At 39.7% G+C, this 13,050-nt stretch overlaps 1 protein-coding gene across 1 annotated transcript in view; it reads left to right on the top strand.

The window, feature by feature from the left end:
• The first annotated feature begins 6 nt into the window (after positions 1–6).
• The window catches only part of DST (dystonin), a 111,141-nt gene continuing 98,097 nt past the window's right edge, over positions 7–13,050 (top strand). Inside the window, exons 1-2 of the mRNA XM_021717589.1 lie at positions 7–200; positions 796–830. Coding sequence (XP_021573264.1) covers positions 20–200; positions 796–830 — 216 coding nt within the window. The 5' untranslated portion in view covers positions 7–19. The remainder of the gene's footprint in view (positions 201–795; positions 831–13,050) is intronic.

Below are 13,050 nucleotides of genomic sequence, written 5' to 3'. Positions count from 1 at the left end.
CCCCCGCCTCGCCCGCACCATGATCGCCGCGGCTTTCCTCGTCCTGCTGAGACCCTACAGCATCCAGTGCGCCCTCTTCCTCTTGTTGCTGCTGCTGGGCACCATCGCCACCATCGTCTTCTTCTGCTGCTGGCACCGCAAGCTCCAGAAAGGGAGGCATCCGATGAGATCGGTCTTTTCGGGTCGTTCCCGAAGCCGAGGTAGGGCGCGCCGCCACGGGGTTCCGGGCTTTGGGGCACGGTTCCAGCCGATTCGGGGAGACAGGCGGCTCCCCGCCTTCCCCGTGGCCGCCCCTGCCTGGCCCCAGCCGTGCCCACTCCCCGAGCTGGGCACGCTGTGCGTCTAACGCCCCTCGCCCCCTTTGCCCTCCCCTGCGTGCTGCTGTCTCCCGGGTTTGGATCCCCGCGGTGGTGCCCCGCAGGGAGGGAAGGACGAGACCGCGTTCTTGGTGTCAGTTTGCTGAAGCCCGAAGGGTCCGGCCAGCGCTGTCCGGGGCTGCGGCAGCCTCGCCTTCACCATCCCTCGCTGGAGCTCAGGGGTAAAAAGTCAGGCACGGAGAGTTTGGGCTCCCCAACTCCCTCCCCCCGAACTTTCCCGGAAACTTCTCACGGAGAAATCTTCTGGACACCGAGGGCCCAGTGCTCCTGCTCCCACCCCCAGGAGGCTCCCACCGAATTCGAGGTGTCGGGAATGTGCCTTCCCGACCCTCGACTCCCAGGTCAGTCAGTCATTAGTAACTCGGCCGGCGAAGAGCAAGGAGTTAAATGAAGTCTCATTTTTCTCTTTTCTCTCCAGATGCTGTTTTGAGATCTCACCACTTTCGTTCCGAGGTAATTTATTTAGCGCGCACGCTCAAGGTCAGAAGAAGTTCTCTTTCCCGAGTTCCAATATTAATCATATGCGTGTTAAGAAACCAGTAGGGCATTGAATGGCGAGCTTGCTTGTCAGTCTCCTAGCTGAAAGTGACACGTTTCTTTTTGACTGATTCCCTATGAGTGCCCAGCAAACGGCTTTAGCAAATTTCTCTTGTAGTGGAGAAACGTTTCCAAGAGGAAAAAGGCAGCCCGTCAAAGCTCTGCAGACCTTAGAAAACTAGGCAACCCCCTCGGGTACCCCCCACCCACTGTGGGAGCTTTTCTGTCCTCTCAATAAATCTGCTTTCTCAAAAAAAAAAAAAAAGAGAAAGAGAGAGAGAAAGGAGAAAGAAAGAAAGAAAACTTAGCCACGGGGTGGATGTCTGCTCAGTTTACAGTCATTTGCTGGTGGAACGTTCTATGGGTTCTGTCACTTGACTCTGGGTGAGCACTTGTATAAATGAGGAGGTTAGTGTGGAACAATTTGATTCGTTTGCATTTCCTTTTAGATTTTCAAGTTTACATTCCCGATCTCTCGTAAAGCTCTTTATTTTTTATTGGGGCCTGTCTGGTGGTTTTTGCAAAGTGACGGTGGTGGTGTGTGCTTAAGTGCTGGTGCTGGTTTCCACTCTGAAAACTGGACCATCCCTTAGAGCAGATTGTTCTGCGCTGCATCCTAGAGAGAGCCGGTGAAACTGCTGTAGGACCAGCTACACTGAGGACCCAGCAAAACAAAAAAGCACAAGCTCTTTCTGTCTCTGACCCAGCATTTCTCTGGAAGTTTTTGGGCCAACTCCCACTTAGCGTAAGATAATTTTCCCTCTTCTTGGGAAAGTTGCACCCAGCCAGGCTTGGAGAATACTGCTTGGTGTAGTTTACTCCTCTTGGCAAAGACTTCATAGCAAAACACCCTCCACTTACCTGAACCTATTTCACCTTTCCTTTCACTAGTTAATCAAAAGTATTATGGCACTCTAGATGTTTTATTGGCTTCTGGTTGCTTAAAAGCTTTCACTACATTATTGCAATATCATTATAGTTTTGCACAATGAGTAATTCTACAGCACATAGCCCTTGAGGGCGAAAACTTTGGTCTCAATTTAGGATTCCCGAGAGAATAACCAGTCAGATAATCAGAGGTTCCATTCCTGGCTTTTCATTAACTAGCTGTGTGTGCCAGAACACTCCCTTAACTTCTCAGCACCTCAGTTTCTTCCCCATCTGTAAAATAGGGCCAAGAGTACCTTGCAGGGTTGTGGAGGTTGAGGGCAATGATAGGCAATTATGTAAAGAAAAATTTCTACTTCGTTTGTAGTAAGTATTCACTTGGTAGCTATTGTTATATTTTGTAAAATTGAATCTTTAAATGTATAAAAATAAAAGATATGTGTGCAGATTTTCAAGTTGTTATTAAATGAATTAACTCAAGTTTTTGGAAAACAACATAAATGGTGTCTACTGTGAAGCGACCGTTTTTTGGAGATGGGATTAATTCAATAGAACAACCCATTTAGATGACAGAAAGGAAATAATGGTCAGAGTGCAAGCATCAGAATGTAAGATTCTGATTTTAAAAAGAGATCATCAGTTCCATGTGTGTAAACGATAAAACCAGAATAATAATCCTGTTACTGATTATTACACTAGCCATCAGGCATTTCAACACACAAACAGTAGAAATGAGCTATGACTATGTCTTGTTTATTATCACTCAGTTGAATGTCTGTCCTGAGCTTGCATTTGGTTAGGAAGACTAGGGGTGGTTGTCTAATGCCTTAACTTATTTCAGGAGGTTACTGGTAGAGTTTGACATCTTTGGGTATATTTGATATTTGCCTTGTCTACTAGACTGTGAGCTCTTTGAGGGCAGGGACCACGTCTCTCTTGTTCAGGGATGTATTCCTACTGCTTGGTTCAGTACCTTGTATATAGTGGGTTATAAATAAATATTTATTGAATGAATGAATGAAAAAAAATCTCTTCATGGGTGCTAGTTCCTGGAACTGGGCAAATAGAATTCAGAGTTGAGCAAAAAAGAAAAACAAACATTCTTAGAACATTGCTCAGAATTCAACAGTTGCTGAATCTCAACTCTTATTTGATTTTTCCAGACTTTTAAAAATTGCCCTGGAGTTTGTATAAAAATGTGAGTCACCAATGAAAACAAAATGGATTTGGTTAGAATATTTTTTTCGAAGGTAGTTAAATGCAATGTTTGCTTAATTTGTTGATGGGCTACCCATCAGAAAGTTTCTTTGATAAATTACTCAAAGAATATTATTTTATAAGTAAAAATCCCGAGACTGTGTTGCATAAGAATGTCATATTTCATAACTGCTTTGTTTACCACAAATGAAACATTTTTCCCCTAAGGAACACATAGGGAATTGTTTTTTGTTTTTGTCTTTTTCTTCAACCAATATGCCATTTTCTGCAAGGTTTTCACCTCTGAATTTACTTGGATTCTAGCATCTTTAAAAAAATAAAATTTGAATACTATCATGGATATTCTTGTTGCTTTTTAGTAGCAGCTGTTGCAAAATAATAATCAAAGAAAATATTTTGATTTTCTGACAAGTCATAATCATATTGTACTAAGTTCTTTCTGTTTCTCATTCCAATCTCAGTAAGTAGATAATTCACTTCCAGCATTTCTACAGTGGTCAATGGTCAGTTGAGAAAAATGAGTTTAGGATTTGCTGATTCACTTTGAAACATGAAAGAGCTTTGGGGACGCCCCTGAACAGATGAAGAAGTTTGAGTAGCACTTTGTTGCTTTACTTGGCAGAGGGTATTACTTCTGCTGCCCACATGCCCAGGAAAGAGTCCAGCTGCACAGGAAGTTTCAGCTGGTTCCTTCTCAGGTAGTCAGAGAACTACTTCTCAAGAGGAAAAACCGTGGCACCAGCACTCAGTTTGTTTTGAAGAAATTCTGCAGTGGGGTGAGGGGGTGTACAAAAACAAAATAACAAAAACAATGTCAACAAAACCACCTCTCTTATTTGAGGAGCTCTAGATTTTTTCTCCTCAACAAGTAAATAGTAAACACATTCCTTCAATTCAGTTTCTTCCTCATGAAGCTAGAAATAAATAATAAGATGTTTATAATGTGTTTTGAGGCCAGGTGCAATGGCTCATGCCTGTAATCCTAACAATTTGGGAGGCCGATGCAGGAGGATTGCTTGAGCCCAGGAGTTCGAGACTAGTCTAGGCAATATAGTAATATAGTGAGACCTTGTTTCTACAAAAAAAAAATTTAAAAATTAGCTGGGTGAGGTGGCGTGTACCTTTAGTCCCAGCTACTCAGGAGGCTGAGGCTGAAAGATTGTCTGAGCCCAGGAAGTTGAGGTTGCGATGATCCATGATCATGCCACTATACTCCAGCCTAGGCGACAGTGAGATCCCGACTCCAAAAAAAAAAAAAAAAGAGGGAGAGGAAGAAAGATGTTTTGGAATCATAACGACCGCCAACCCTTTTTATGTTCAGATACTTGCAAACTTTACTGGATTTTTAGTAGCCCTCTAAATTTTAATAAATAGAATATGAGAATGAGAAATTATTAATCCATCTAGCAAGTCGTGACCAGTGTAACCCCATTTCACTAATAGGTTTTTTTTTTTTTTTTGAAAAGGCCCAATAATGCAGAAATACGTTTTGTGTATACATAGGAAAAACTTGTACAATGGTTTTTGTTTGTTTGTTTTTTGGTTCTGAACTGCTAATGAAAAGAAGTGATTTCACATTGAGGGAGGACGGTCTAGAAATCAGTTGTTCATTCTGGCTTCTAGAATTCTGTTATCAAAGAAGTATACTTTTCCTGAGTATTTACAATGTTTTATGCTGTGTCTTTAAACAATGGTAAACTGTTACCCTAGATTCCTGTGGTGAAAGTCAGGCAGTGATAATCCTGATTTTAAGGAAATTTCAGAAAGTGATATGGGTAATTGAGGTACCATTAGATCATAAGAAAGAGTCTTGGGAGTACTTCAGCAGAATGAAGACAATTATAATGCCATTAGAGAGTACCCAGAGTGAATAGTGGTAAATGATCCCTATTCATCAGCTCAGTGGCATAAAGGAAGCCTTGTTTGGTGTAAGGAAGGGGAAGAGTGTGTTTTATATCTACCAGTGTTTGAGTAAATACCTTCACTTCCCATTTCAGTCAAAGGAACCAAGAGTTAACTCAAGCAGTTCCCGAAGAGTCACATAGCAAGATAAGGGCTGAGTAAGACAAGAATTCCCTGGCCACATTTTGTCTGTCCTGTGGTGTTTAACTGTGTCACTCACAGCTCAGAGAATAATATGCCCAAAATTTTCACTGAAAGAGACAAATTGAGTGAGTTTTTAGTGGACTTTTCTTACCAAACTGATTAGGCAAATCCTTTAGTTGCTTCCAGTGATTTTCCGAGTTATCCTGGATGAACAATGGTCCCTTTTGGCTTCATCATGTTCCCAGAGTGTCCCTGTACCAAACCATGGGAGAATGGCCAGAAACATAACCACATTTCACAGCTTCTCATTACATTTGCATCTTTCAGTAAGAATTACCCAATTTAGTGGATTAGGGGAAATGATAGTTTATTATTGAGCTATCTTTTGTAATCAGGCTATCCTTATGAATACATTCTTTGTCTAGAGTTAAATTCTAGGTCTAAATTAGTTTATACTAATTAAGTCAGTTGTTAGCCATAACTGTAGTGTTCACTTAGTGTCACCCAATTATTTTTAAAATAATCACTTTTTTCTTTCTGTTCAAGTTTCTATGTTAGACACTAAGACTAACAAATGACCCTTGCCCTTGACAGTTACTTCTAGGCCACTCCTAATATCAGTGCTGAAATTTTAGAGTTACTGGTTTCTTCTGTTGTGGTAACTGAATGTTATGCTGTTTCCAAGTATGAATCACCAATGTGGAGAGAGCATCAGAGACTGTGGTATACAAGGAATCAGCCAAAACATATGGAAGACAGACAGATTAATCCTCTTCACAGAGCTTTTTACATCAGAGGCAGTACTACCATATAATCAATACTTATTCTATTTTTAACTTATTATTATCTTTTGGCTAGTAGAGATGGAGTCTTGCTTTGCTGCCCAGAACTCCTTGAACTCCATGAACTTGAACTCCTGGCTTCAAGCAATCCTCCTGCCTCAGCCTCCCAAAGTGCTGGGGTGACAGATGTGAGCCACCGTGCCTGGCCTAATTAACTTTTACTTTGGCCACATGATGACAAAACAGAGTTGCTGAAAGCAAACAAAACAAAGAAAAAGAAGGGAAAAGCTCCCACTTAAAAAAAAAATGTTTCCAAGCCAGTTAAATGCAATCTAGATTAAAGTTGAAAAAAGCTTTTCCAGAGAAGTTTGCATCTTGGTGTAAACGTCAGGCTCAAGAATGACTCTTTTTGAGATTTGGACTACAAAATAGAACAAGGGTAATAACAACAATTATTGGTATAATGAAAGGAGTATAGAAGTAGAGTTAACAGTTCCAATTTTGGGTTCTAGCTTTGCCACTAATTAACTGTGTCACCTTGGTCAATTCTCTCTTCGAATCTCTGAGTAGCGTGATGAAACCTCACACTGTCCCACTCTGTCCTGCCCAGAACACGAAGCATCTCTTTGCCCAACATAGACACACTGTGCACTGCAGCTGTCTCATGATCAGATTGACTGTCCCAATACAGTGCTGTGTTCAAGTCACCCTTATTTTACTCAATAATGACCTGAAAGCACAAGAGTGGTGATGGCAATTCAGGTATGCTAAAAAGAAGCCATAAAATGCTTCTTTTTTAAATAATAAAAAAAAAATAGAGATGAAGTCTTGCTACGTTGCCCAGGCTGTTCTCAAACTCCTGGGCTCAAGCAGTCCTCCCGCCTTAACCTCCCAAAGTGCTGGGATTACAGGCATCAGCCTGGATGAATAAAAGCCCAGCCAAAATGCTTCCTTTAAGTGAAGAGGTGGAAGTTCTCAACTGAATAAGGAAAGAAAAAAAATTATATGCTGAAATTACTAAGAACTACTGTTAAGAATTTATCTGTGACATTGTGAAGAAGGAAAAAAGTTTGTTGTAGTCTTTCTTTTGCACTTCAAACTTCAAAAGTTACAGGCACAAGTGTGTGATAAGGGCTTAGTCAAGATGGGAAAGGCATTGTGTTTGTGGGTAGAAGATGTGAACAGAAAACATGTTCTGATTGATGGTAATGAGTTGCACCAGATCTACTTAATGAAACTTGGTTATAGGTTTGCATGAATAGGAAAAAACATAGTATATAACAGGGCTTGGCATTATTTGTGGTTCAGGCATCCACGGGGGTCTGGGAATGGATCCCTGTTGGGTAAGTGGGGACTAGTGTGCCCGGGTAGACTGAGAGGAAATGAGAGCAGAATCCCACGCTGGCAGAAGGGTATGAGGTTAGCTAGAGATTCAGGAAAGCACGCACCTGTTTTCAGAGCTTAGCATGTACCAGTATGATTGGAGCGCAGGGGTTCTTGAGATTGCTTGAAGAAATATAGAACTAAAAGTATAAGTGGGTGCCAGCTACAATAAAAATAATTTTTGTATACTTCTTGACAGTCACTAAATGTTGCAAATAAAATAACATTATTTTATTTGAATATCTTAGGAGGGCACCTGCTCTAAGCCCTCTCAAGAAAATTAAAAAAAAAATCACCTTCTGATTTCTTTCCCAGTTCTTATAACAAAACAGCCCGATCACTCTTCTTTCACTCTCAGGGAAAATGAAGAGTTGTGGCCTGTGCTGCAGAGGGGCTGGGAAAATGACCACCCTGGTCATTTCTGGTCACCCTGAAGCTGAGCTTTTGAAGGGTGCTGTGATTTTTGAGGACCCAGGATCAAGCGTCACTGGATTACATTCTGACTGAAGACAGTCTCTATCCAGGGATTTGTGGCAACCTGCTCATGTGTTTAGTGTGGTCATTACACTTTCTAATGTAAAGTGTAATAAACTTGTAGGGAATTCATTATGTACAAGACCATTTTTATTGGCTAGTGAAATATGTTATAGTTTAAAAAAGTATTTGAAATGTATGTAGCAACTTTTCAACTTCTTCCTTGAAAATACCTCTCCCATAATAATTACCCTAAATGTTTACTCCCTCCTCAAATCCTCAAACTTACTCCCCAGAGCTCAGCCAGTGACCTTTATCTCCTAACTTAGAGAACATTAATGCATCAAGTAATAGCTCCTTAAACTTTTTGCCCCTACAAACTAACTGGCACCTGTCTTTAAATTTTTTTTTTTTTTTTTTAGTTAGAGTCTCATTCCATCGCCTAGGCTGGAGCGCAGTGGCAAGCTCACCTCCGCCCCAGCGTCGATCTGCTGGGCTCAGGTGATTCTCTTGCCTTAGCCTTCCAAGCAGCTAGAACTACAGGTGTGTGCTACCACGTCCGGCTTACTTTTTATTTTATTGTAGAGACAAGGTCTTGCCAAGTTGCCCAGGCTGGTCTCGAACCCGTGGGCTCAGGCAGTCCTTTTGCCTCAGCCCTGCAAAGTGCTAGGATTACAGGCCTGAGCCACTGTGTCTGGCCCTGTCTTTAGAATTTTTTAGGTAGGGATTTGCCTTTCCTGCTAAGTGGCATCTTAACCTACCCTCCCAGTCCAATGGAAAATTTGTCTGTCCTCCATACAAATATTTTATGCTTATGCTGTGAATTCCTGTCTTCCCATCTCCTGGGGGATGTTGTGTTAGTCATTCTCTCCTTTATTGTCAGTTGCTCCCTCTCTGCAACCTCCTTTTTCTTACGTTTAAACATCGTGCGTGCTCCCTGTTGGAAATAACAACAGCATAGAACCTCTCTCTATACCACCACTTCTTCTCTTGGCAAGAAAAGTTTCCTGAAAAAGTTCCTTTATTTGTTACTTTTTTCCTCATCTCTGCTTTGTTCCTCAATTTAACATAGTCTGGCTTTGGTTGCTACCGCCTAACATCACTGACACTTAGCTCACCAGTGATTTCCAAATTGCTAAATGGAAAGTTTCAGTGTTGTGTCTGGGTGTGGTGGCTCATGTCTGTAATCCTAGCACTTTGGGGGCCGAGGTGGGAGGATTGCTTGAGCCCAGGAGTTCGAGATCAGCCTGGATGACATAGAGAGACCCTGTTTCTACAAAAAAAAAAAAAAAGTTTCAGTCTTTAACTTAGTTGAACTACCTAGCATTTGATACTGTTGGCCTCTGATTTCTTCTTGAAAACTCCTTCCTGGTTTTGGACAACAATCTCTTGATTTCCCCTCTTTTTCCTGGCCCTGACTCTGTTTCTGTGCTGTATCCTCCTCCTACTTGCAGGATATTTACTGCTGTGGCCCATGTTTTTTAAAAAGGAACTTTATTGAGATAAAATTTATATACCATACAGCTCACCCATTTAAAGTATATAATTAAGTGATTTTTATATATTCACAAGGCTGTGCATCACCATCACCACCATTTAATTTTAGGCCATTTTCATTCCCAAAATAAACCCATACCCATTAGCAGTTACTCCTTATTCCCTTCCCTCCTTCCCCCTTCAACTCTAGGCAGCCACTAATCTACTTTCTGTCTTAATAGATTTGCTGGGTCTCACCTTTGCCTATTGAGATTTTGCTTGAAGGATCTTACCATACTTTTTTAGTTTATCCCCATATGATGATTACTCTGCAATCTGTATCTCACATTTAGACCTTACTCTTGACATCTAGATCCAGAGAGTCAACTACCCTCACTTTCATGTGGACGTTCCATAGACAGCTCAAACTGAACATGTCCAAGATGGAAATCATCAGTCCTTCACCATATCACATGCCCGTTTGGAGAATGGTACTACCCTCACATCTAGCCCTCACCCCTTGCAGTTTCTCAAACTAGAAATATAGAAGATGAAATATAGAAGATATATTACAACAAGACAGAATTACAAGAAGTGTGGACAAATGGCAGACTAGACTTGTCACAAGGACATTAATACAAGGATCCCTTTGATGTTATAGATGAGACTGTTCCCTCATCTATGCTGCACCATCTGTCCTCTCTTTTAGGTCTCTGGACTGTGTCTAACTTACTGTCTCCATTGCTGTTTCTTTGGTTCAAACCCTATTATAAGCCTATGGACAGGTTTCTCTGCCTCTCTCTCCCCAATTCATCCACACTAATTTAATAAAGATCATTCCATTATACAAATTAGTTATTAAAACTTTTATCAGTCATGGAGATATTCAAATTCAAGTAACAGAAAGCCCAACTTAAAATGGGTTTTTAATAAACAGGAATTTATAATCTCACATAGCAGAATATCTAGAGATGGTAGCAAACTTCACTTGAACAGTTCTACCATTTATTGCTGGTATATTTGGGATAATCTTGGTCTTTCCCTAATGGCTACAGGATTGCTGGCCCAGTTCCAGGCATAATGCTCAAATTCAATGATGGAAAGAAGGGAAGGAGCAGAGCCAGCCATGGATATGCATCAGAAAATCATACACTTTGCCAGAGGCCTTTTCAGTTAGATTTCTGTTTACCCTTCATTGGCCAGAACCATTACAAGGCATCTCTCACTGCAAAGGAGGCATGGGAAATGAGCTTTTATCTTTCCTAACATCTGCAGTAGAGGTAGACAAGGCAGAAAGGGTTGAATAAGTCATATTGCTTCCTTATGTAAAAATCCTCCAGCCTTCCACTTCTTTCAAGATAACAGAGTTCATCCTTCTTAATATAACATATCAATATAATATAATAATAATATAATATATCAAAGGGATCCTTGTAGTAATGTCTACCATTTGTTCATACTTGTAACTCTATAAATAGACTGTGACCTTTTAGGGTTACTGTTTTTGTCCATGTTATTTCTAACCAAGAAAGCTGCATTTTCCCCTGTTCTCCCAGCAAAAACAAAAAATAAGCATGGAGAATAACTTTTGCTCTTTCTTCAAGACCCAGTTCATAGGCTGTCTCCTTCAGGTAACTTTCTTGACTCCTTCCTCATAATAATAATTTAGTTTTTGGTTATAATTGCAAGAGTCTTAAGGGCAGTCTAACTCCCCATTTCTTAGCTCAGTATCTGGCACATAGTGAAGCTGGACACTGATAGGGGAAGGAGCAAGAGAGGAGGAAGGAGGGCACATAGCAACACAGAGGTACCTGGTCTGCTATCAAGAGGAGAGAGAGCCAGCTAGAAGCCCAAATTTCATCTACATGCAGTCTACTTTTGTAGCAAACCCTCACTTGTACCCCACAACTCTAAAATAAAAAAAAGTTAGATGAATGAACGAATATTTGAAGTTTTCTACAAGTCAGTTTAATTCTCAATTTTCATGGATTTTGTTACTTTCCAGATATCCTATATTTCTCTTTTCCTTAAGGAAAAAGAGACAGATGATTTTCTTATTTTATTTTAAACATACAGTTATTTTAGTTATGCCTTACCCTGGGTTTGCTTCAAGGATACAGATACAGACACTAAAAGATGACGCCAAGACAGCCTTGACTTTTTTTTTTTGAAGGAATTTTAATTCTTTGATATGAGAGTTTTGAATAGAAGTTTAATATTTAATGGTTTATCTCATTTTATAATCTAAAAAACAATATAAATGTATTCTGAATTATCTTGTAATCTGTTTACCTTATAACCAGTATTGTTATCCAGTTCCAGTTATTGAATTTATGTTTTGTTTACAATCACATCGATGTCAAGTGGTATTGCTTTAACTGTCATAAGCTTTAGAGAAAATATGAGGCAATGTTTATGTGTAATTTATGCATTCATGCCAGATGAGGGCCAAATGGTGTGCCTTGGTAATCTGTTCAATTACTTTTGAGAAATATTTGAATAAAGAGCATCAGAAGTGGCAAATATCAAGGTAAATATAAAATACCATTTTATTCCTCTTGATTTCTTTAAAATATGTAATTGTTTAAGACACAGATTATGGCATTGTCTCATGGATTTTATAATATATACAGATGCTTGACAACTTTAGTGTAAAGAATGGCAAGGAAGTAAATGAACTCCCTATGCCATTGCAGGGTTTCTACATTTTATATGAAGGGTATATTAACTTAGAATGAAAAGTTAAAGATGCATATTTTAATCTTGAGAGCAGCCAGTAAATAACAATGTAAAGCTAAGAGATGAATCCAAATGGAATTCTAAAACATAACCAGATGATCTGAAGAAGGCAGGAGAAAGGAAACACAGGAACAAAAAACTAGAGGAGATAGGCTGAAAATAAATAGTAAAATTGTAGACCCAAATCCAAACATATTAGTAAGTACATTAAATATTAATGGACTAAACACCCTAATTATAAGACATATTATCAGAATGCATAAATAGCAAGACCTGGTCATATGCTATTTATAAGAAATTTAAGTATAAAGATACAGACTGACTGGACATGGTGACTCACATCTGTAATCCTAGAACTTTGGGAGGTAGAAGTGGGAGGATCACTTGAGGCCAAGAGTTTGAGACCAGCTTGGGCAACATTAGTAAGACACCATCTCTACAAAAAAATAAAAAATAGTTGTGATGGTTGCTTACCTGTAGTCCCAGCTACTTGGGAAGCTGAGGTGGGATGATCACTTGAGCTCAGGAGTTCAAGGTTGCAGTGAGCTAGGATACTGCCCTCCAGCCTGGGTGACAGAGTGAGACTGTCAAAAACAAACAAACAAACAACAACAACAAAAAACAAGGACTGAAAGGATGGAAAAATATACATGATGCAAAAATAAGTATATGACAGTTAGAAAGGTTATATTAATAACAGAAAATAGGTATCAATGCAAAAAAAGCAAATAGTGTTAACGGAGATAGTGAGGGATGTTTCACAATGATGAAAGGGCCAATTGTTTAGGAAAACACAATCATGAATGTGTATATTTCTAATAACTGAAGCTCAAAATGTATGGCATACACATTTCAAAAGCAAGGGGAGAATTAGACAATGCTATAATCTTAGTTGGTGGTTAATAAATTTTATAAGCATTCCTCTCTCAGCAAATGATAGAACATCCACACAGAAAATCAGTCAAGATGTGGGTAAAGATCTGAACAATTCTACCAACTATCTTGACCTAACTGATATTTCTAGAAATACTACACTCATATGACTCATTCCACAAAGACTATATTCTGGGCCAGAAAACACAATAAATTTAAAGGACTGAAATAATACAGATTATGTAGGAATCAGTAGT

The sequence above is a fragment of the Carlito syrichta genome, unplaced genomic scaffold, assembly GCF_000164805.1.
Source record: "Carlito syrichta isolate Samal-C Ts95f unplaced genomic scaffold, Tarsius_syrichta-2.0.1 Scaffold309876, whole genome shotgun sequence".
Taxonomy (NCBI): Eukaryota; Metazoa; Chordata; class Mammalia; order Primates; family Tarsiidae; genus Carlito; species Carlito syrichta.
The sequence above is the reverse complement of the archived record's forward strand: the minus strand, read 5'-3'. Positions and strand labels throughout refer to the sequence as shown.